This window comes from Loxodonta africana, chromosome 8 (assembly GCF_030014295.1).
Source record: "Loxodonta africana isolate mLoxAfr1 chromosome 8, mLoxAfr1.hap2, whole genome shotgun sequence".
Classification (NCBI taxonomy): Eukaryota; Metazoa; Chordata; class Mammalia; order Proboscidea; family Elephantidae; genus Loxodonta; species Loxodonta africana.
Window position 1 is genome coordinate 115,593,313 of NC_087349.1, and position 23,632 is coordinate 115,616,944.

General features: G+C 45.7%; 1 protein-coding gene across 1 annotated transcript in view; it reads right to left on the reverse strand.

Annotated features, from left to right (window-relative positions):
* Positions 1-16,870: 16,870 nt before the first annotated feature.
* The window catches only part of UPP1 (uridine phosphorylase 1), a 42,015-nt gene continuing 35,253 nt past the window's right edge, over positions 16,871-23,632 (reverse strand). The window contains exons 7-9 of the mRNA XM_003407084.4: positions 23,016-23,225; positions 22,594-22,740; positions 16,871-20,843 (exon numbers count right to left, since the gene is read on the reverse strand). Of these exons, the coding sequence (XP_003407132.2) occupies positions 20,704-20,843; positions 22,594-22,740; positions 23,016-23,225 (497 nt within the window). The 3' untranslated portion in view covers positions 16,871-20,703. The remainder of the gene's footprint in view (positions 20,844-22,593; positions 22,741-23,015; positions 23,226-23,632) is intronic.

Sequence of the window (23,632 nt, forward strand, 5' to 3'; positions counted from 1 at the left end):
AGGAAGGGTGGGTATGGAAAAACACTAACTGGACAATAGATAAGTGGTAATTTTGGTGAAGAGTAAGACAGTACACATTAATGGGGAAACCAGCACAACTGGTCCAAGACAAGGTCATGAAAGCTCCATAGACACATCCAAGCTGCCTGAGGGACCAAATTACTGGGCTGAGGGCTGTGAGGATCATGGTCTCAGGGAATATATAGCTTAACTGTCATAATACAGTTTATAAAGAAAATGTTCCACATTCTACTTTGGTAAGTAGTGTCTGGGGTCTTAAAAGCTTCTGAGCAGCCACCTAAGATATTCCACTGGTCTCACCCCATCTGGAGCAAGGGAGAATGAAGAAAACCAAAGACATAAGGGAAAGATTAGTCCAAATGACTGATGGACCACAAGTACTACAGCCTCCCCCAGACTGAGTCCAGCACAACTAGATGGTGCCTGGCTACCATCATCAAATGTGCTCAGAGGGATCACAATAGAGAGTCCTGAACAGAGCTGGAGAAAAATGTAGATCAAAATTCTAACTCACCAAAAAAGAAAATCAGACTTACTGATCTGACAGAGACTAGAGAAAACCCAAGAATATGGCCCCAGAACACCCTTTTAGCTCAGTAATGAAGTCATCCCTGAAGTTCACCCTTCAGCCAAAGATTAGACAGGCTCATAAAACAAAATGAGACTAAAGGGGCACAACAGCCCAGGGGCAATGACGAGAAGGCAGGAGGGGACAGAAAAGCTGGTAACGGGGAACCCAAGGTCGAGATGGGGAGAGTGTTGACATGTCATGGGGTTGATAACCAATGTTACAGAACAACACGTGTACTAGTTGTTTAATGAGAAGTTCGTTTGTCCTGTAAACCTTCATCTAAAGTACAATAATTTTTTTTTTTTTTACAAAAAGAAAAAGAAATAAAAGTCCAGACTTACTGGCCCATTTGGGACTATAAGACTCTCTAAGAAAATTACCCAGAGATACTTTAATAAACCTTGAACTGAAGTTATTCCCTGATGTAACCTTTCAGCTAAACAGATTGGCTTATAGAATAAATAATATCACCCATGAGTAATGAATTTTTTTAAAAAAATCATTTATAGGAAACCAAATGGTCAAAAATTACACTAAAGCAAAGATGAGAAGGTAAGTGGGTAGGGAAACTAGAGTACTGGAAATGGTACAACTGAACAAAATGAACAAGAATGATGATGAAGCATTGTGAAAAATGTAAGCAATATCACGGAATAATTTGTGTAGAAATTGTTAAATGGGAACCTAATTTGCTATGTAAACTTTCACCATAAACACAATGAAATATTAAAAACTAATAATAATAAAAAAATAAAGTTCTACCCTGAGTCCAAAGCTGCTAGGTTCCATCCCATTTCCGCTTTAAAACCTGCAAAAGCCTATCTCCTTCTCCTTCCATTTGCTGGCCCCTCAGTTTGCTGAAGGAAGTCACCTTGTGCCTTGGTTTTCATTTCATACACTGGAGCTTCCCAGCTCCTTCAGGCTTTCCCCTGTACCTCTGACCATTGCACTATGTTTACGTTTGAAACGTGATTTCCCCACCCACTGACACCCGGCTTCTGCGAACATAAGCTAAGGCTGCATTCACTTTTTAACAGCTTTGACATTGAATGAGCCTGACCCTAAAACATCAGACTTTTTCACTCCAAGTCCATACCAAGTTACTTAAATACAACTGTTAATTAGGTCGGGCACAGTAGATCCCAATTTCAATGCACTTAGATGCAAAATCGGTGGCATAGTGGTTAAGGGCTATGGCTGCTAACCAAAACGTTGGCAGTTCAAATCCACCAGGCGCTCCTTGGAAACACTACGGGGCAGTTATACTCTGCCCTGCAGGGTTGCTATGAGTTGGAATCGACTCCATGGCAACAGGTTTGGGTTTTTTTTGGTATAGTAGACAAACCTGTTTACATTGTTCAAGAGTTTCCCAAACAGCCATGGTGTTTGGCATTTCTTAGAAGGCAAAGATCTAAGTCTGGGAAGAGGCTAGACAGGATCTTCTTTCTCCTCACTTCCTTGTGGAATAGTTGAAGCTTGACCTGTGGAGATGGAAGCTTGGGGATGTGGCAGAAAGAATCAAGCGGACTAATACAGTTACACATAAGCAATTTTTAAAAAAGAAAAACACTTTCAAATCCAACCACAAGCAATCATTACGAAAGATATTTTAAGTGGCTGTGCTTTGAAACGTTTATTTCCATTAAATGAAGGCCACAGGACCTCAGCAAAGGTTCCACATTGAGATCATTGTAGAATTCAAACCCTGAAAAAGCTCTGCCTTGCCTTTATCAATTCCTTCCAGCTATAGGTTTCCTGCAGAGGGAGGCTCTGCTGGCCATCATCAAGGCCCTCATATATTAGCCCTTTTAGACCCTGTTTTCCAAATGGCCTTTGTTCCAGCAGGTTAGTCTCTAGCACATCTACTCCAGCTGTGTCTGTTTTGAGACTGTGATATTCTCCACATTCTTGTCTGCATCTCTTCCTGCTCCCTTCCATCCAATGTCCTACATGGGTTCCTGCTGTGCTTTGTGACATTTCATTGAATAAATAGTCACAGACATGAGTCAGGAGGCCCAACCATGAGTCTTCTTCAGGCTATACCACATAACTGCAAAAAAAGGGTATTCAATCCACAAGTGCTTTCTGGGTGAGAGGCTGGTGGTTTAGACCCGGAAGACTAAAGTGCGACATGCAAATACAATGCCCCTTAGCTCTTTCAGTCTTCCCTGGGTGACACACACAGTTACACCCACTTTGGCTACGAGCTGAAAGTTGGCGGTTTGAACCCACCCAGAGACGCCTCAGAAGACAGGCCTAGAGATCGACTTCTGAAAGGTCACTGCCTTGAAAACCCTATGGACCAGTTCTACCCTGCTCTGTGAATTGGAATTGATTTGACGGCAAGTAACAGCAACAACGCTGAGCCAAAATGTCAATGAAACTCCTAGGACCTAGCAGCTTATTAGTCAACAAAACTAACACCCAGTAGGTAAACTCACGGCAATGACGTGGTCAACGTTATAAGTAATTAACATTTACTCTGCCATATATGTTTGTTTCAAGATATAAAATATGTGTCCCAAAATGGCATGACTTTAAAGTGTTGCTACAGGGACAGCTTAAACTATGTAACATTTTTCACAAAATGTTATCAGTTTCTCTAGAAAGTATTTCTAACGCCCAAGTCCACATTGTTGCAGTGTTTACTGCCATGTCTGCTCTCAGCTTTCTGCATAGTGGGGCCAGTGGCTACGTTCAGAAATTGCATTTACCAAGTCTTTTTGTTACGTGTCAAATGGAGGCAGCTTGTCAACACCAGGTTTCATCTGAGTTTCAAAACAATTCTGAAGTACAGATACAGACTAATGTGACCTTTCAATAGGTGGTAATCACACCTGCAATGACCATGTTCTCCCATGAGCTTTCACTTACCAATCAGCAAGCACCGTCCTAGCCACGGCTGCTGCTTCAGCCACCAGGGGTCTAAGTTCAGCTTGGAAACACAGCTATAGCAGGAACGCTGATGCTTTGCTTTGTCTCTGGCTTACATTGTGACGTACCACATTGAGATCTTTCAAACTCCCTTTTGTAGGGACTGTTTTAAGTGTATTTGCATGTTATTTGCATGTTAAGCAGCCTAATTCCAGAAGAGGGCCAGGTAGAAGGGGTGAGGACACACGTGCTGCAAAGAAAACCTTAATAATGTATAGAGTGTGTTGTGTTGTTAGGTGCCATTGAGTCAGCTCCGACTCATGGTGACCCCATGTACAACAAGATAAAACATTGCCTGGTCCTGGGCCATCTTCACAATCATTGGTATGCTCGAATCCATTGTTATAGCCACTGTGTGTTTTGAGCGTCTCCAACCTAGGGGGCTCATCTTCCAGCACTATATTAGACAACATTCTGTTGTGAGTCATAAGGTTTTCACTGGCTAATTTTCAGAAGTAGATCTCCAGGCCTTTCTTCCTAGTCTGGAAGCTCCACTGAAACCTGTCCCTCATGGGTAACCCTGCTGGGATTTGAAATACCAGTGGCATAGCTTCTAGCATCGGAGCAACAGGAATGCCATCACGGTATAACAAACTGAGAGACGGGTGGTGGGATTAGTGTGTGGAGCCCCTTGATTACCAAAGTGTTTTCCTGCGTACAGATAAAAATAATGCAACACTATCTTGTTACTGTTGTTAGTTGCCACAAAGTCAATTCCAAATCATGGCAACCCCATGTACGCAGAGTAGAACTGCTCCGTAGGGTTTTCAAGGCTATGACCTTTCAGAAACAGATCACCAGGCCAGTCTTCCAAGGTGCCGCTGGGTGGGTAGCTCCCACTTATCAGGAGTCAACTCTGTATCACTTGCTACTCTATTGACATCCACTTTATACAGGAGGTTAGTGAGGCTCTGAGAGAGCAAGTGACCTGCCCAAGGTCTCACTGCTAGGAAGTGGCAAGTGGTAAAGTTAAGAAGGAAAACGCCTTTGTCCAATCCCAAAGCCTTAGTCTTCCTGCACTTGGCCGCATTTCTCACTCAATGGACAATTAACAAATTTTCTTCTGTAGAAAAAAATTTGTTTCGATGCATCACCTATAGCACACCCATCTGGGTTCTCTATTTATTGTTACTGAGTTATTTCACAATCCTTTTAGGTAACTCTTAGGCATATATACTCTGCCCTGTCTGCTAGAGATTCGCTTTCTTCTCCACCTTCTCTTTGTGGAAAAATCAGCAAGGCCTTCACTTGGTATTCATTTCACCATTCCACAACTCTCCATGTAAATTTGTGCTTTCTCAATTTTCTCTTGAACCAGCAAAACACCTGCTAGTTCAAAGCTGAATTGCTCTGCTTTTATCCAGTGCTGCCCTGGGGTGCTTATAAAATAAAATCTTGAACATATATTTACTTATGTGTCTGTATGACAGTCATACTATCTTTTTCTGAAAATTATCTTTTGACACTTCCCATTTCACAGTGAGGACATTGTAGTTAGAGAGACTGCGAGAGGAGACTGCTCGCCTGTTAAAGCAGAACCAAGCTGAGACTCAGTCTTTTGGCTTCCGGTGGGCTCTGATGACACGATGCTGTCTCTAAGGACGGGTTACATGAATTCACGGCTAAAGCAGTGGTGATTTGGTAGCAGAACTCTTACTTTCCAAGCTAGAGACCTGAGTTCAATTCCTGACAAACAGATCTCACGCACGGTCACCACCCATCTGTCAGTGGATGCTCGCGTGTTGCTGTGATGCTGAACAGTTTCAGCCAAGCTTCCAAACTGTGACAGACTAGAAAGAAAGGCCTAGCAATCTACTTCTGAAAATCAGCCCGTGAAAACCCAATGGATCAAAACAGTCCAGTCCTCAACTGATCATGGGGATGGCGCAGGGCCAGGCAGCGTCCCTTACGTATGGGGTTGCCATGAGTTGGGGCAGAGTCTACAGCAGCTAACAACAACAATTGTTCGTCACACGATGAACAATTACTGTCTCAGACATACAATCGATAGCACATTTTTCAGAAATATGGCTTTCCCATAATTTTTGTCTTGGGTTCAGTCTGTAAAGGTCAGACTAAAACATCTTTAGATTTGAACCTTGTATGAAGCCATTTTACCTGGTTTAACACCTTTGAAACGATGGAGAGATTAAAATACCGGTCCCTAAACTAAGTGATTCTTAGCAAGAAAAGATAAGCTGTCTTTGAATCCCTTAGGAGGCAGCCTCTCAGAGGGGAATGCACAAGAGGGAATGCGGGAAAACCTGCACCCTAGTCTCATCCATGCTTTACAAGCTTGGGTAAATCCCAATGGTGGGCCTCAGTTTCATCATCTATAAAATGGGCATAACATCTACAGCACATGGTTTTGAGAGAAGGAAGTGAAATTAAAAGAGATCTTAAAATTCACAATCAGTACCTGGTGCTTAATAGATTCGAATTAATGTTTATATAATATTGTTTCTACTTTCCCTCACCCAGGTCTAGAAATTTGTTACTATTTAACCTACTATGCACCAGGCGACATATACTTTTTTTTTTCTAAGTCTTTTGTGTCCTGGGTAAAGAAATAGAAAACGTGAACCATCACTTTTCTCTCCTTTGAGGAGGGGTCAAGAGAAAGGTTGAAGGAGGTGTCAGAGAAACAGTAGGGGGCATAAAGAGGGAGTAGGGAGCGGGAACAGAGGAAGACGGGACAAGAAGGTGACCTGGTTGGAAGAATATGGGCAGAAGTAGCTGCATGATTGGCGGGACCCGGTGCAAAATTAAAATATAAGGCCCCCAGTTAAAAAATTATTGAGAATTTCAGTCAGTGAGGGCAGAGCATTATACCAAGAGTGCGGCCCTTTCGGGGACAGGGCCATGTGCGACTGCCCAGTGGCACACCCAGGAAAGGGCCTGGCTGGGGGGTTTATACCAGAAGGACACACTGGGCCAGGGCTGCTGCACCACAAACTACTGAGGCGCTGGGAAAGTCCCGTCAACCTTCTGGACCCCGGATCCTCCTCTGCAAAGACGGTATGCCAACATCTTCCAGACAGGATCGGGGTTCGCGAAACAGTGGCCCCCCCAAGGTCAGGGGATAGTGGCAGCAGGCGTCTTTCGGAGAACCCCGGCAGCGAGGACCTCATGGTAAAGCAGCACCGATCCCCGCCGACCGCCCGCCTGCCTGCCTGCTGCGCGACTAGAGGACCCCTCTTCGCATCGTCCCAACGAGCCCTCCGGTGACCCGGCCGATCTGGGAGAGGCCCCGGGATGGGACCTGGCCAAGCGGGCCGCCCCTCCGTCCTCGCGCTGCCCTTTCCAGGCGGAACTGCTCTGCTTTTTATCCGGCCCTGCCCTGGGCGCTTATTAAGAACTCTCTCCCGCTAATACACACAGAAATTGGGGTGCCCGGCGCTCCCGGAATCCCTCTACTCATCCTAGAGGCGGGTAGCTCTCGGACCCGCGCTGGCGTCCTGGGAGGGAGCCGCGCACCAGCCCAGCCGCAGCCCGCCGGCCTCGGGGCGCCACCTCGTGGCGGGGAGTGGCAGCGAGGCCAGCCGGGGTCACCTCTGTGTGAGGGCCCCACAACAACCTGGTGGACAGTCTGTTCCATCCTGGCTCCGAAGATGGAAGGTGGTGCAGGGTCCGCCTGATGAAGACGCTTCCCCGCAAAGTGGCTGTAAGAATTAAATTATGTACGCAAAGGGTTTGGAGCTGAAGATGGTAAAGACAGAGTAGGTATTAGCCATTATATTATCAATGGATTTGAAAATCGACATTTACTTAGCACTCTGTGTGCTAAGAATTTTCATTTTCCCACTTGTCTTTTTCTGTATAATTCCAGGAAGTCATCGACATTTCTTGGTAGGAGTAGCGAAGGTGCTCATTTTGGAGGTCACAGATTAACCAGGTAGTGATTGGGTTTTTATTCTTTAACTCTGTCAATTGCAAACTAGGACCTGATTACACTCATAAAAGAACCAGCTGACTCTGGTTAGGGGGTCAGAGGTCCCTGAAAATGGTGACACAGATCTTCGCAGATTGTGTGGGGTTATGGAAGAGGCACTGGCTTGGAAATTTAAAGGGCTGGATTCTGTTAAAAATAATCAGAACTCTCTGAAATTTGAACGTAAGGTGTATTCTGAGCCGTGGTGTAGGGTAAAAACATCACAAAGTTTAGTAAAGCAAAAAAAAAATTTATTCGGCATATATTCAAAAAGGCAAAAGTGGGAAATGGAAAAGTATGCTGCCAGTGCCATGTCTGCCCAAATCCAAGGACATATTACGGACCAGACAAAAGTGAGAAAACGGGTAAGCACGCTCCTAGAGCCATGTCTGCCTGAGTTCAAGAATTATCACAGAATAAGCAAGAATGGGAAAATGGAAGAATGCTGCCACAGCCATGTCTGCCCGAGTCCAGGGAATATTACACAATCATCCGTATACGTTGACATTACAAATGAACAAAAGTATTGAAAGCTTTACCTTTTCACAGATTGGCCAGAAAACTGTGATCCTACATTTTGAATTATCGTTCTTAACAATCATTGGTACAGGTTTCAGTCATGACAGTCAGGAGGGTCTTCATTGGTCCAACAGATTTTCTATTCACTAAATACTAATAGAAAAAGATACTGATACTAATAGAAAAAGATTGGCTCCTGTGAACGCTGCCCTAAAAGACATTTTCCAAGATTATCCTAGCTATTGTCTTTATCTCAGGGCTCAGTCGATGTGTCCTTATGAGTCCTTGTGAGCCCAGCTCCAACTAAGTCACTTTCTCTATGCTCAAGGACAGGGAATAATGACTCCAATATTATTTCCTAAATCAGCAGTTATTCTACTTGCATGTAGGAAAGCCATTTCGGTTCCAGAAAAAGGAAATGGCTAAAAGAAACTACATACAATGGGGCTTACAAAGTAAAGAGGAGGGAGAAATACAGATCAACCATTGGCCAATCTTAATGTGATTGACTGAACCCCACTTTCCTCCTTTACTGAGATCAACTGAAACCAGGTTATTTCTGGCCTGACTGCTAATAACTGGCCCTCCATTCCCCTGTAGCCAAAATACTTTTTGAGATTTAAATTAGGAGGTAATGGTTTGTTGACTATCCTTTTCTTGCAGAATAAGACAAACTTACAAAGCTATAGAGCAGTTTTGAGATGGACTGACACAGTGGCTGCAACAGGGGACTCAAGCATAACAATGACTGTGAGGTTGGCGCAGGACTGGGCAGTGTTTTGTTCTGTCATACATAGGGTCTCTATAAATAGTAAGGACTAACTCGACAGCATCTAACAACAGGAGCAGTTTCTAAGGAGTCCTGGCAGTGCAGTGGTTAAGGGCTTGGATGCTAACCAAAAAGGTCTGTGGTTCTAATCCACCAGCCACTCCTCAGGAGAAAGATGTGGCCGTCTGCTTCCATAAAGTTTCTGTGCTATAGGGTCACTATGAGTTGGAATCGATTTGACAGCAATAGGTCAATGGGTTAGAGCAGTTTCTGGTAGGCTTTTTATGGTTAATATTTGGTTTCATGGATAAGAAAAACCTTAAAATAAGGGTTCTGTTATTAAATTTCCTCTTCAACAGTTCCAACCACAGCTTTGCCTCTAATTTTTTTTTTTTTTTTTTTTTTGAACATTTGCTTTTAGGCAGGTCGCATCACCTTTCTGAGTCTGTGAAGGCTGGAAAGCCCTTAGGACCTAGAAGAGCTCCTGGCACCCATCTAAGTCCTCCCACTCCTGACCATCCACACTCCCTAGATCCCAGGACCCTGGGAAGGTGGGGGTGGGTGGAGGAGAGGGCTGTTCCACTACACTGCCTCCAGGAGTCCAGCAGAAAGGAGCCTGAGTGAAAGCTATTGGCAGCCACAGCAACCCTCCTAGAAAGGCAATAGAGCGAAACTAACTCATGACCCCTGTAGAATAACAAAGGCTACCACCTAAGAAGGGAAAGGCCCCACCCACTTGTTTCTATACTTGAAACTGTTTTGTAAACCAAACCAGTTGCTGAGTCAATTCCAATGATGCCATAGGGTCGCTATGAGCAGGTGTTTTGTAAGAAGCTGTAAAAGCGCTGGAGAAGCAGAAGAGAAGCCAACATTTACGGAGCACATCCTTTGTGGAGCCACGACGAAAGGCTCTTTGACATGTTGCTCCTGGTAATCCTCACAGAAATCATGTGAGGAAGCCCTTGTAATTCTCATTTTCTAGATGAGTGATTTGAGGTTCATTAAAGCCTTTGGACCACATCTGTCCGATCACGGGGATGGCGCGGGACCGGGCGATTTTTTATTCAGTTGTCCATCAGGTCACCATGAGTTGGAGCTGACTGGACAGCAGATAACAACAGTTTAATAATCTACCCAAGGTCACCACAGAGCCCTCCCTCCACACATGTACACATTTTAAATCAGGCCTTGAATGGGCGCATAAGAAATGCTGACACCAACTCTGAGCAAAAGCACAGGACTGTCTCCCCAGAGGCAAAAAGAATTAAAGAGGCTTCTGCAAAATCCCTGTGATTTTCCCATGTTGCTTTTGTGTTAACTGGTTTGGAGGTTTGTTCCTTCATTTGAAGCTTTTTCAGTTGTTGTATTTTATAAGAGACTACTCTTGGTGAGTTGGGGCTGTAGAAATTTGGAATGGGTAAGAGTTGTGCAAGTCTATTGAGCCGACATCCCTCTGCAGCTGGAATAAAACCCACAGCCAACTGTGGTGCACAAGGACCTACCTGTGTGGTCATGAAGCCTCCACCAAGATTGCTCGACCACGCTGCAGCCCTAACCAATCTTTTGAATTTGGTGCCAGAATCCTGCACATGCACGAACCAAGATTTTGGCTCGCTCAGGACCCGAAGAGCTGTGTCCTCCATCTGTCCTTTAACATCACCAACACCGTTCAGTAACTGGACCTCCAAATGTGGACATGGGAGGGCTAAGAGTAGAGAGTTCCAGGCACGAAACCCAACCCCCAGACGCCATTGGAAATGAAAAGCTCCCACTCCCTCAGACAGAGAGCATGTGGCCTTATAGTCTCTGGACCCTGTGTTGCTTGTCTGCGCAGACAATAAATTTCCACTTTCTGTTTCCCTTGTGACTGGGGGTGTCGTGCCCATCTTATTTTGATCAGCTAATAGGACAGGAGGAAACCCTGGTGACGTAGCGGTTAAGTGCTACTGCTGCTAGCCAAGAGGTTGGCAGTTCGAATCCACCAGGCGTTCCTTGGAAACTCTACGGGGCAGTTCTACTCTGTCCTGTAGGGTTACTATGAGTAGGAATCGACTCGACGGCAGTGGGTTTGGTGTTTTGGTTTAATAGGACAGGACAAGAACCCTTGTTCGGTTACAGTCGGGCCCCCACAGCTGGGCCCACTGGAGACTGCTTGCCCCACGAGCGCATGTCCTGGTCTTCTCAACTGTCTAGGTCCTTTCTCTAGCATTTTTTCCTACCCTTTCCTGGCCTGAAACCCAGGCACTTCCAATCCTCCCCACCCCAATCCCTGTCCTCCTCACCAGCTCAAATGTCAACCTTCAGGAATGTCTTACCTGAACACCCCAGCTGAAGTAGCCACCCCTGAAAAAAAGTCTTCTCTAGTTATATCCCTTGTTTTGTTTTCTTCATGGCATGCACCATGATCTGAAGCCACCTGTGTATTCTGTTCACTCGGTGATTGCCCCTCTCCAGCTAGGAGCACAGAGTTTCCTGATGGGAGGATGGAGGCCTCCAGTGCCCAGCATGGTGAGTGGCCCACTTGGGGGCCCAGCTAGTGATGGCAGCACTGGGACCACCCTGAGTGCTCACAGTGGAAAATGCTCATTTTATTCAAACAGAAAAGCAAAGTATGTGGAAATAATTTTTAAGAACCCTAATTGTAAGCAACCCACTTTTACACTTGGGTTGCACCCATAGAAATGTACGCTGAAAAAAGTTACCTTCTAACTGAAGATCGTATGTATTTATTTTATGATCAGGACTAGGTGTGTTTCTATGATACAATAGCTTCAAAGACAGCCAGACCCACACTATTTGGGGGTCTTTATTGTAACTCGGGGCGGGGACTGGCGGCTCAGTGATTGAGAGCTCAGCTGCGTTCCAAAAGATAGGCAGTTCAAATCCACCAACCGTTCCTTGGAAACCCTATGGGGCAGTTAGTTCTACTCTGTCCTATAGGGTTGCTATAAGTAGGAATCAACTTGATGGCAATGGGATTGGTTTGGGAAATGTGATGGTTAATTTTATTGGTTAACATGGCTCAGCTATGGTGCCCAGTTGTTTGGTCAAACACTAGTCTAGATGATGCTGTGAAGGTATTTTGCAGATGTGGTTAATATCTACAATCAGTTGACTGTAAGAAAGAGATTACCCTTTATAATACGAGTGGGGCTCATCCAGTCAGTCGAAGGCTTTAAGAGCAAAAACTGAGCTTTCCCAGAAAAGAAGGAAGTCTGCCTCAAGACTATAACATAGAAACCATGGCAGTTTCCAGACTACTGGACTGCCCTGTGGATTTTGAACTTGCCAGCCCCTACAATCATGTGAGAAGTCTATAATGAGGGAAAAAGGGAAAAACCAGCCATCCTGTCCGAAGGAACGCATAGTTTCACCATCTTCTTTTCCGGCACCAACACAGCCTCCACATACAGGTGCTCATACAGGTGTGCGTCATTTGCCCCATCTCTTCCAGAATGAAGCCTGAACACTGTGGCCCTTCTGTCATTCCGGACCCAGCTTGTCCCCATTATAGCAGTTAGGAATGACCACACACCATCCTGCAGATACCTAGCCCTTCCTGGAGCTGAGAGGCCAAGGGCAGGTGCCATCAGCCCCTCCCACCCAGATCCCCTCCCACCCACAGGTCTTGCATCACCTGCCATTTGGACAGTGTCCTTACTGGAGCCAATCCCACATATCTCCCCATTGAGTGGACCCTCAACGGGGATACCAAACCAACTGCATCTGTGTGTCTTCTTCTTTTATTTTCCTTCTTTATTATATAATTTGTTTTCTGGTTATAGAAACAAGTGCTTAGAAGAGAAACAAAACTTTCCCATCCACATACAACAATAGACAACAGAACAGTTAAATGAAAAAAAATTTAAATCTTACAGCTTTAAAATATTAACATCTGATACAATTAGAAATCACATTCAAAGCTCAAAGCTTTTTTTTTTTAATAATTTTTATTGTGCTTTAAGTGAATGTTTACAAATCAAGTCAGTCTGTCACATATAAGCTTATATACACCTTACTCCATACTCCCACTTACTCTCCCCCTAATGAGTCAGCCCTTCCAGTCTCTCCTTTCGTGACGATTTTGCCAGAGTTTCTAACCCTCTCTATCCTCCTATCTCCCCTCCAGACAGGAGATGCCAACACAGTCTCAAGTGTCCACCTGATACAAATAGCTCACTCTTCATCAGCATCTCTCTCCAACCCATTGTCCAGTCCCTTCCATGTCTGATGAGTTGTCTTCGGGAATCGTTCCTGTCCTGAGCCAACAGAAGGTTTGGGGACCATGACCGCTGGGATTCTTCTAGTCTCAGTCAGACCAATAAGACTGGTCTTTTTATGAGAATTTGGGGTCTGCATCCCACTTCTCTCCTGCTCCCTCAGGTGTTCTCTGTTGTGCTCCCTGTCAGGGGCGTCATCGGTTGTGGCCGGGCACCATCTAGTTCTTCTGGTCCCAGGATGATGTAAGTCTCTGGTTCATGGGGCCCTTTCTGTCTCTTGGGCTCAGAGTTATCGTGTGACCTTGGTGTTCTTCATTCTCCTTTGATCCAGGTGGGTTGAGACCAATTGATGCATCTTAGATGGTCGCCTGTTAGCATTTAAGACCCCAGACACCACGTTTCGAAGTGGGATGCAGAATGTTTTCATAATAGAATTATTTTGCCAATTGACTTAGAAGTCCCCTTAAGCCATAGTCCCCAAACCCTCGCCCTTGCTCCGCTGACCTTTGAAGCATTCAGTTTATCCCGGAAACTTCTTTGTTTTTGGTCCAGTCCAGTTGAGCTGACCTTCTGTGTACTAAGTAGTTCTTATCTACTAGTAGTTCTTATCTAAAGTAGTTCTTATCTACTAACTAATCAGTAAATAACCCTCTCCCACCCTCCCTCCCTCCCCCCCTCGTAACCACAAGAGTATGTGTTCTTCTCAGTTTATACTATTTCTCAAGATCCTATAATAGTGGTCTTATACAATATTTGTCCTTTTGCATCTCACTAATTTCACTCAGCATAATGCCTTCCAGGTTCCTCCATGTTATGAAATGTTTCACAGACTCCTCACTGTTCTTTATCGATGCGTAGTATTCCATTGTGTGAATATACCACAATTTATTTAACCATTCGTCTGTTGTTGGACACCTTGGTTGCTTCCAGCTTTTTGCTATTGTAAACAGAGCTGCAATAAACATGGGTGTGCATGTATCTGTTCATGTAAAGGCTCTTATTTCTCTAGGGTATATTTCAAGGAGTGGGATTTCTGGGTTGTATGGTAGTTCTATTTCTAACTTTTTAAGAAAACGCCAGATAGATTTCCAAAGTGGTTGTACCATTTTACATTCCCACCAGCAGTGTATAAGAGTTCCAATCTCTCCACAGCCTCTCCAACATTTATTATTTTGTGTTTTTTGGATTAATGCCAGCCTTGTTGGAGTGAGATGGAATCTCATCGTAGTTTTAATTTGCATTTCTCTAATGGCTAATGATCGAGAGCATTTTCTCATGTATCTGTTAGCTGCCTGAATATCTTCTTTAGTGAAGTGTGTGTTCATATCCTTTGCCCACTTTTTGATTGGGTTATTTGTCTTTTTGTGGTTGAGTTTTAACAGAATCATATAGATTTTAGAGATCAGGCACTGGTCGGAGATGTCATAGCTGAAAATTCTTTCCCAGTCTGTAGGTGGTCTTTTTTACTCTTTTGGTGACGTTCAAAGCTTTTTTAAAAAACAATTTTTTTTTTTTTTTAAATGGCTCCTTATTTTAAAAACACTGCAGCCCATTTGAAAACGAAGCACACACTGGCCAAGGCCTCCATGTGGTCTCTGCCTTCTGACTGAGCCGCGGCTCCTCCCATGTCACTGCCTTGTGGGGCTCCGCCCTGGGCTTCTCACACTTACCTCCACACTCTGAGTTTTCACTCACAGATGGTGAATTTGACATGACCTAAAATTTACATCCTGTGCTTGACATACCATTGGTCCTGTCCTGTCTCCCACCCAGCACCTCCTCCTCTCCTTCCCAGCCCTCCAGTGCCTCCTGGGTCAAGCTGTCTGTCTCCTGTTCCCAGTAGATGCTGACACTGCCAGAGGCCAGCCTCAGGACAGGAAAGCCAAGTCCACAGCTGGGGCACTGTGAATTGACCTACCACCACCAACAACAAAAAAAACCAAACCCACTGCTGTCAAGTCGATTGGACTCACAGTGACCATATAGGAGAGAGTAGAACTGCCCCATATGATTTCCAAGGAGTTCCTGGTGGATTTCAATTGCTGACCAAAAAGCTGTAGCTCTTAACCACTGTATCACTAGGGTTTCTGACTGAACTACAGGAGAGGTAAAAGAGAACACCCATCCATCCCTGCAGATTGAAGAGCGGAGACTAGGGACCCACCCTCAGAGACAGATGATGGTGGCAACCGGTCAGGCACTGGGCTGAGGTGAGAAGGCCCATGAGGTACTCCTGCCCAAGAAGAAAAACATAAGCCAGTGACAGGTCCCAAAGAAAGCAGTTATTGAAAGCTCAGCTCTTTGTGGGATGAATTCAAAACTATTAATGAGACCTTCCCACACACAGGCCGTATATACCTGACACCATTTTTCTTCACAAGGACCCTGTGAAGTAAATAGTATGTTACAGAAGAGGAAACTGAGGCAGTGGGAAGCAAGTGTGTTGCCAACGCAAGACTGGCTAACCTGCAGTCTGAAGCCATGAGTCCTCACAGCTCTGCACCCCTTGGCATTGCAGGGACATCTGCACTTCAGTGGGAAACCACGCTCGGTCTACACTCTGGGACCCTCTTTGGGCATTTGACTTTACAGGAGCGATTTTTCAACCCTAGAGACTGCGGGTAACCGAGAGCACTGATAACTAATGCCTGTCTACAGACGTGTGCCTCCCCGCAGAGGTTCAGTGGGCACCCCCACTACCACCACTGAGGAGGAAGCCGGTTCTGCCCCCATTTGCACATTTGTTTTCACAGTCCGTCACAACACGTGAAGTTGTGCTTTTCTGGCTTCTCCTTCGAACAGCTATATCTGCCTTGTTTCCTCACTGTGAGTAAAACGAACAAGTGTACAAGTGAAATGACGAACGTTTCCCCAACATGCACATTCTTGTACATCTTTATAACAGTCATTCACCTTGTTTTTTTGAAGCAACACACCCCCTGAACTAGACTCTGAAATGACAATGCACACTCTGCCTCCTGCAGCACTGCCTGCGCCAGAGTGACCCTGATGCCTGGCTGATGGCCAGCTTCTTCTGTCCCTGTGAAGTCAGGTGAGCTGATGGCTATTTCTTTCCTACTAAATACGCACGAGGAGCCCTGGTGGTGCAGTAGTTAAGAGCTATGTCTGCTAACCAGTGTCAGCAGTTCAAATCTAACAGGTGCTCCTTGGAAACCCTATGGGGCAGTTCTACTCTGTCCTATAGGGTCGCTATGAGTTGGAATGGACTCAATGGCAAACGGTCAAAAGTGCTTAAGGAACCCTGGCAGTGCAGTGGTTAAGAACTAAGCTGCAAACTTAAAGGTCAGCTGTCCAAACCCACCCGTGGCTCCATGGGAGAAAGATGGGGCAGTCTGCTCCGTAAAGATTACAGCCTTGGAAACTCCATAGGGCAGTTCTACGCTGCCTACTGGGTCACTATGAAGTCGGAATCGACTCTTTGACAGCAGACAGTAGTAGCAGTAAAGGTCGGTAGGGAGAGGTTAAGCAATGGGATGTGTTGGTCACATGGAGTTATCACCCGAGTTTACTGCGAAGGGTAGATGGATGTACCTGTTCCAACTGGATTCTGGAAGGACCAGGGAGACAGGGAGGTCAGAGGTCTCCCTCGAGACAGGAGGAAGCCTGTCTAGCATTTAGTCAAGCTGGGGACTATTAAGTCCGTCATTCTTTTTGTTTCTGGTCAGAGGCAACATTATCATTTGTGCTGAGACTGGCCAAGGGATTGGAGGAAGGGGCCACAGAGGAGGCAGTGGGTCCAGGCGAGTCAGCAGGGCCAGGCAAGCTGCTGCTTGAAGAATTCTACATCAAAACCATCTCACTAGAAAATGAGCTATTTAAATGAGAGTGTTACAGGCTTCCTGTAGCAAACTCTTGAATAACTCATTACTTATTTCCCATTTACAAAATACTCAACAATGATCAGAGTAATGTTTAATTTTAACACCAGTGGAAGCCATTCTGAGGACATGATTTAAAATTACACTAGAAGAAATTTAGGGAAGTAGCTGACAACACTTTCTGAAATTCAGAGTAATTAGTTCCATCAGAACAAACCTAATTATGTTTCTAATTCTTTCTGACTTGCTGAAAGTACTACAAGTGAAGCATGCTGGCGTCATTATTCCTGCTCGGAGGAATCATGGGTCTCAGTGCTGAGACGGGAGGAGGGGGCAAAGGTAGAGGCAGGAGCACCGGATAGCAGAAAGAGGGCAAAGGAAACGAGGCCAAGGGCACGTGGTATGAGTGACGGGCCAGAAAGCTATGGAGGCCAGCGTGGACGAGGGTTGGGGACCAGGTCTTTGGTGATATCTTGAGGAATTCAAGTAACATATGTTTGAGGATGTGTGTACTTTCAAGCTCCAAAGAGGTCATGGTAATCAAACTAAAACTACAAGTTCGGCTGTCATTGAAAAAAGTTGCCGTTGACTTCAACTCCCAGCCACCCCAGGCACGCCAGAGTAGAACTGCGCTCCACAGGGTTCTGAATGGCTAATTTTTCAGAAATAGATCATCAAACCTTTCTTCCGAGGCACATGTAGATGGACTCTAACTGCCAACCTTTCAGTTAGTGGCCAAGTATGAGTTTGCATCACCCAGGGACTCCTCAGCTGTCATACTTACAAGTCATTACTATGATCAAATCAAAACGAGAGACTTGTTTCAGCCGGTATTTGCTGTGCACTGTGCTCTGACCAGCCCTCTCTCAGTGCTTGGCCACACAACCCTGGGAGGTAGGTATTATTACCCTCAGTGAATCCACAAGCCCTGGTTCAGATGGGTTAAGTGACTTGCCTTACCACACTTTGCCAATAGAGGGCAGTGCAGTTTCCATTGCCTGGTGGCCCGAAGGAAATGCCTGAGGAAGTTACCTCCCAAACCTGTACAATCCGTTAGTGCTAGGCAGTCCTGTCAGAAAGTATTTTACCTTCTGCCTCGGCCCTCACTCTGGGTGTTGGTCACCAGGCTGCTCTCCAGCAGTAGACTTTCCGACACTGCAGAGTGAAACACCCACAGGAGGAAGAAACCCTTCTCTTGCTAATGAAGCTTGTTAAACTTAAATCCTGTCTAGTAACATGCCGGCAGTTCTCTGCCTTACCAAAAAAAAAAATGGAAACCCTGGTGGCATAGTGGTTAAGTGCTACGGCTGATAACCAAAGGGTCAGCAGTTCGAACCCACCAGGCGCTCCTTGGAAACTCTATGGGGCAGCTCTACTCTGTCTATAGAGTTGCTGAGTCGGAATCGACTCAACGGCACGGGTTCTGGGTTACCAAAAATGTCCTCCAGGATGTCAGTGGACCCCATCTCACTACACTTGCATAGGGTGGGGTGATTGCCTTTCTCTGTATCTTCAGTCCAGCCCAGGGCTGATCAAACACACAAAGGAACCGGCTGCATCTCCATGGCACACCAGCATCCCAGCCCAGGACTTTTGGGTCTCACAAATACTCCAATGGCCTGGTCTGGGCCCGCTCAGTGTAATCTGAGGTGGTGGGAAACGGATCCCTTCTAGGTCTTGGCAAGGTTTGTGTGAACAGCAGACATGTGTTCTAAGGGGCATGACACCACCTAGTTGAGGTCAAACAACTGTCAGGAATGTGGGGACAGAAGGGAGCAGTGACAGTGGTCTGAGGACAGACACAGTCCTGCTCCTGCAGCTTGGCTGGGTCACGGCCCATGTGCACCCAGGTCTGGGAGCACTGCCTAAGGCACCTCAGAGTACAGAAGTCTGTGTCTCTGCTCATCTCCCAGGGGTGCCGGCTGGACCGCCACCCATGACTCATCTTTACCCCCGGGCAGACTCAAATAACCATTCGAGGGGACCAAGAGAGACATTTGAGACTCATTTTCCACCTTGAACAAGCCTACACTAGCCTCCACAGCATAAAAATGAACTCAGAAAGATGCTTTGGGGAGCACAGGGGTGGGGGTCTGTTTTGTTCCTTATATGCTTAACACCTAGGAGGGCACCTGGTGCTCACACATGGTGAATCACCTAACTTCAAAAACCCATTGCCGTCAAGTCAATTCCGACTCATAGCGACCCTATAAGACAGAGTAGAACTGCCCCATAAGGTTTCCCAAGGAGCGGCTGGTAGATTCAAGCTACTCACCTTTTGGTTAGCAGCCCTGGCTCTTAACCACTGTGCCACCAGGGCCCCTCAGCTTGGGACAAAACTCAGAATTATAGGGAAGGAGCTTTCTGAAAAGTGCACGGACCACACATTTACGTCAATACAAAGGTTCTGGTACCCCTCCCTGCACCCCTGGAGAGGCTAAATATACAAACGGGCCAAGGCTAGACTACTTTTGAAAAACAGAATCTGACCCACAACCTGCAGCAACCAGTCCAGGAAGTTAAACCATCATCTGCAGCTGCCAGTCTAGGAAGCCAGATGACAGCCATTTGACAATGGGCCCAAAATGGCCAGGACCAACAGCTCCTTAATTTTCACCTGTTTCTAACTTGGGACCAACAACCAATCACAGATAAAGTCCTACCTCTAGTTAGCCCACCTCCATCTTCCCCATGCAAACAGAGCCTAATCCAGGCATACCTTTTTTTTTCTACCACAAATCTTTTCCACTCATCTGCCTGTCTGAATCTGCCAAACACAAGTGAAGGTAGCTAACTCCTTTGCTACTCCAAGTTCTGAATACACAGCCTGTCCATTCATATTTGGTTGCTGCTTGTCTACTTCCGCACCATCAACATCATGTCTCACACTGCCAGGGTATCTGAGCAGTGTGGGTGCAAGCGTAGCTGTGCAATCAGGAAACAAACCCCATCTGGAGCGTTTCAAACATACCAGACGTTGGTCCCATGAGGTAAAGAGTTGAGAAGTGGGGTGTGGGGCAACCCGGGAGCCAGAGGCTCACCGGGAACCAACCACCCTAGGCTGGAGGGACAAAGAGAGGCAGCTAGGGCTAGAGTCCCCTAGGTCTCCCCACAAAGAGGGAGCTGTACCAGAGACATCACCAAGACCAAGAGTGGACCACCTGGATTCCCCCTGCATCCCACTCTCATTTCCTGGGCAGGACCTCCCAATGGCTAAACCCAAATGGAAGCAAAAGAATATGGAAACTGGAGTGCAGCCTGCATTGTCTGTGGAGGCCAGGGGTGGATCAGAGACCAGCGAGGCGGGGGTCTATACTGGACCCAGAATTGTATTATCTAACCCACAGCGATTTCGATCAAGCCCAGTCCAGTACTAGCAGTATGGAGAATGGATGGGATAACTACCATAGTGTAACAGTGATGCAGAAGTTTCCACAAATTTAGCTGACTGTAATTTGGAAACTATATATACATAGTTATGTATGCATTTATTTTTTAAACTCCTGATATCTGCTCCTTTGGTTTTCCATAGTGTCTCATTATAAGTGGTATAGAGATTCTTAAAAATGTATATATTGTCAGGAAATACATTTTCTGACAATATTAGTAGATTTCTTATTTTCTGACATTAAATCTGACAAGAATTTAAGGTCTAAAAAGTTTCCCTAGGACTATTTCAACTATTCAGAGGGATGTTCTTGAAGAAAACTTAGATCATGCTAACGCAGTTGAAAATACTCTAATGAAGCTTAACTGTAGTCAAACCACGATTCCTTGCCTCCGAAATGCAATCAAATTCTTATACATAAAATGTGCTCAAAGTCATACAAAAGGAAATTCTGGACACTTATTTTATTAGCACAGCAGTTGGTCTTCAGAGAATCAGGTAGGCGAGGACATCAGGCTTTCGTGAGGCATTTCTTTATGAAATAGCCCACTAGCCTCTGTGGCCGCTGCTGGTACTCCATGAGCACCTCATGTGGGCTGTTGATCTGGTCTCCATCCAGTCGGTTGAGGAGGGTGACACACACCACGGCCGCTGCACCAGGAGAGAGGACCACATCGGGTCAAAGACATGTGGACTTCTAACTTAGCTCACTGAGAGGGTAATCAAGTAACAGCTAACATTGTGGAGCAGCACCCACTTTTCCCCTCAGGAAAGCAGGCAGACAGTTCAGACACTGACAAAGTTCTAACATCAGACAATGATATACAAGGCAGTGTTGGAAGATACAGAGTAAGGAAAGGCACTGGGTCCCAGGCATTTGGAAGTCTCTTTCCTCTCTTTCACCATGCTGCCCTATTATTCTTATTCTCCCCTTGCAGTGGTTAAGCACTCAGCTGCTAACTGAAAGATCAGTGGTTCGAACCCACCACCTAGTCACTCCACAGGAGAAAGATGTGGCAGTCTGCTTCTGTAAAGATTACAGCCTTGGAAATCCCATAGGGCAGTTCTACTCTGTCCTACTGGATCACTATGAAGTCAGAATCAACTCGATGACAACAGATAGCAATAATAGTAAAGGTCCTTAAGAAAAGGTTAAGCCATGGGGTATGTTGGTCAAATGGAGTTATCTCCTGAGTTTACTGTGAAGGGTAGATCTACTTGTTCCAACTGATTCTGGAAGGCCCATGGAGAGAGGGAGATCCGGAGCCTCCGTTGAGACAGGAAGAAGCCTGTCTAGCATTTAGTCAAACTGAGGAATATTAAGTCCACCATTATTTTAGTTTCCGGTCAGAGGCAGCATTATTACTGGTGCTGAGATTGGCCAAGGGATTGGAGGAAGGGGCCACAGAGGAGGCAATGCACCCAGGTGAGTCAGCAGGGTGAGGCAAGCTGCCGCCTGAAGAATTCTACTTCAGAACCATCTCATTAGAAAATGAGCTATTTAAATGAGAATGCTACAGGCCTCCAAATGAAATTAACCAAGCATATTCCAGGACCAACTCAAGGCCGCCCTCCCCAACTTAAGAAAAGCAAATTTGGGCCAAGGTTTATATGGAAGGCAGAGTTGAACTTTGAAGGAGGAATAGGAACTTGGGGGAACAACAAACGACAATTCAGAAATCCAAAGAAATCTGAAAGCCAAGCTCATTGGAGGGTTGGTGGCAATCTCTCTTTGTAGGAAAGCCTAATCTGAGCTGAGGTGGATTTTTCTGCAATCTTTCCTTATTCCACTCAGTGGTGTGGACAGTCATTGCAGAGATGCTGAGAATCCTGCATTTTATCGTTTCACAATAACCACAGGATGTTTGAGCACGGGGGTGTTGTAACCCTACCTCTTTCAGAAACGTGACATTATAGACTGAATTGTGTCCTCAAAAATATGTGTTGGAATCCTAATTCTATATTTGTGGAATAGGTTTCTCTGTTATTTAATGAGGTCCTATCAGTATAGGGTGTGTCTTAAACCTACTCACTTTTGCCATATAAAAAGAGCAAATTAGGCACAAAGAAGAAAGCACAAATGGAGGGAACAATATATGCCACACAGAGATAGCCAAGAAATCAAGGAATGCTGGGTGTACACAAACTGAAAGACATTGCCCCCCAGAAATGACAGAAAGAGAGCCTCTCCCTAGAGCTGATGCCCTGAATTTGGACTTCTAGTCTCCTAAGACACATGACCTGAGGGGTTGTAGGGCAGAAGTCAGAAAATGGGTGTGGGAGGCCCAGAAGGGAGGCCTTGGCAATCACACTGGTGAAGAACAACACCCAGACTGGAGTCAGCACAGTGGAGACAAAGAGAAGAGGATAGAGCTCTGAAGCCAAGAAAATGCCTGCCTACCTTGGAGGCCACAAGCACCACACATGGCTGCAAAGACTGAGGATTCCATCTCAATGTTCCGGATTCCAGCAGCATAGGCTGCCCTCAAGTACTCCTGCTTGTCCTTTTCTGTGTAGGTGCAGACAGCACCGTCCAGGCGGCCTTGCCCTGCAGTGCACATAAAGACACGGAACTTGTGATCTGGGCACCTTGAGCACACACATGACATGAGTGCCTACCTCATGCCACACTCTGGGGAGAGGCAGACGAGGTCCATCCAGTCCCTGTCAACTTGTGAGCAAACTTAAGACCAACCATCACGACTGAAGGCAGGAGCACAATATGGAAACACCAAAGCAGGAAGGCCAACCCATGATTGGGAGGATTGGTGAAGGCGCCCTGGATGAGCAGTGCCTCCTTAAACACTCCTCCAACCATCTCACCTTCATAGAAATCCAAGGTGCACATGGTGTTCCCCACAACTGTAGGGAACTCGTCCAGCTCTTTGGAACACCGCATCAACTCCTGTGCTAGCTGGTCATCGAGCTGTGTGCTCCGAACAACCCGCTTCCCCAGGACAATCTGCTCAAACTCGGGCTTGAAGCAGGCATCCACTGCTTGTTGGGTGATGACCACAGAGCCGGGCTCCAGACCTGAAGCAAGATGCAGGCATTGTGGCCATCAGGGTGTACCTGAGGCCACAGCGGGATCAGGGGAGATCTACAAACTAAAATACCAGACACATTTAGCATGGCTCTAAAAGGAAATATTTAATGACCCATTTTCCCCATTGAAGTATTTTTTCTTATTTATAAATATAAGTAATACATAATCATTGTCGGAAATATGGAAGGGAAAAGCACAAAGAAGAAAATAAAAACATCCAGGAACCTCACTTTGCTTTATTAAATGTTTTTGTGTCTTTCCAGTCATCATTTTTAATTGTTGCTGGTACTCCACCATACAAGTCACCATCATTTGTTTACTTGATCTCTTTTTTGTGTTATTTGTATAATTATTATTATTTAAGACTTCAAGCAAATATAAAAGTAGACAAGAA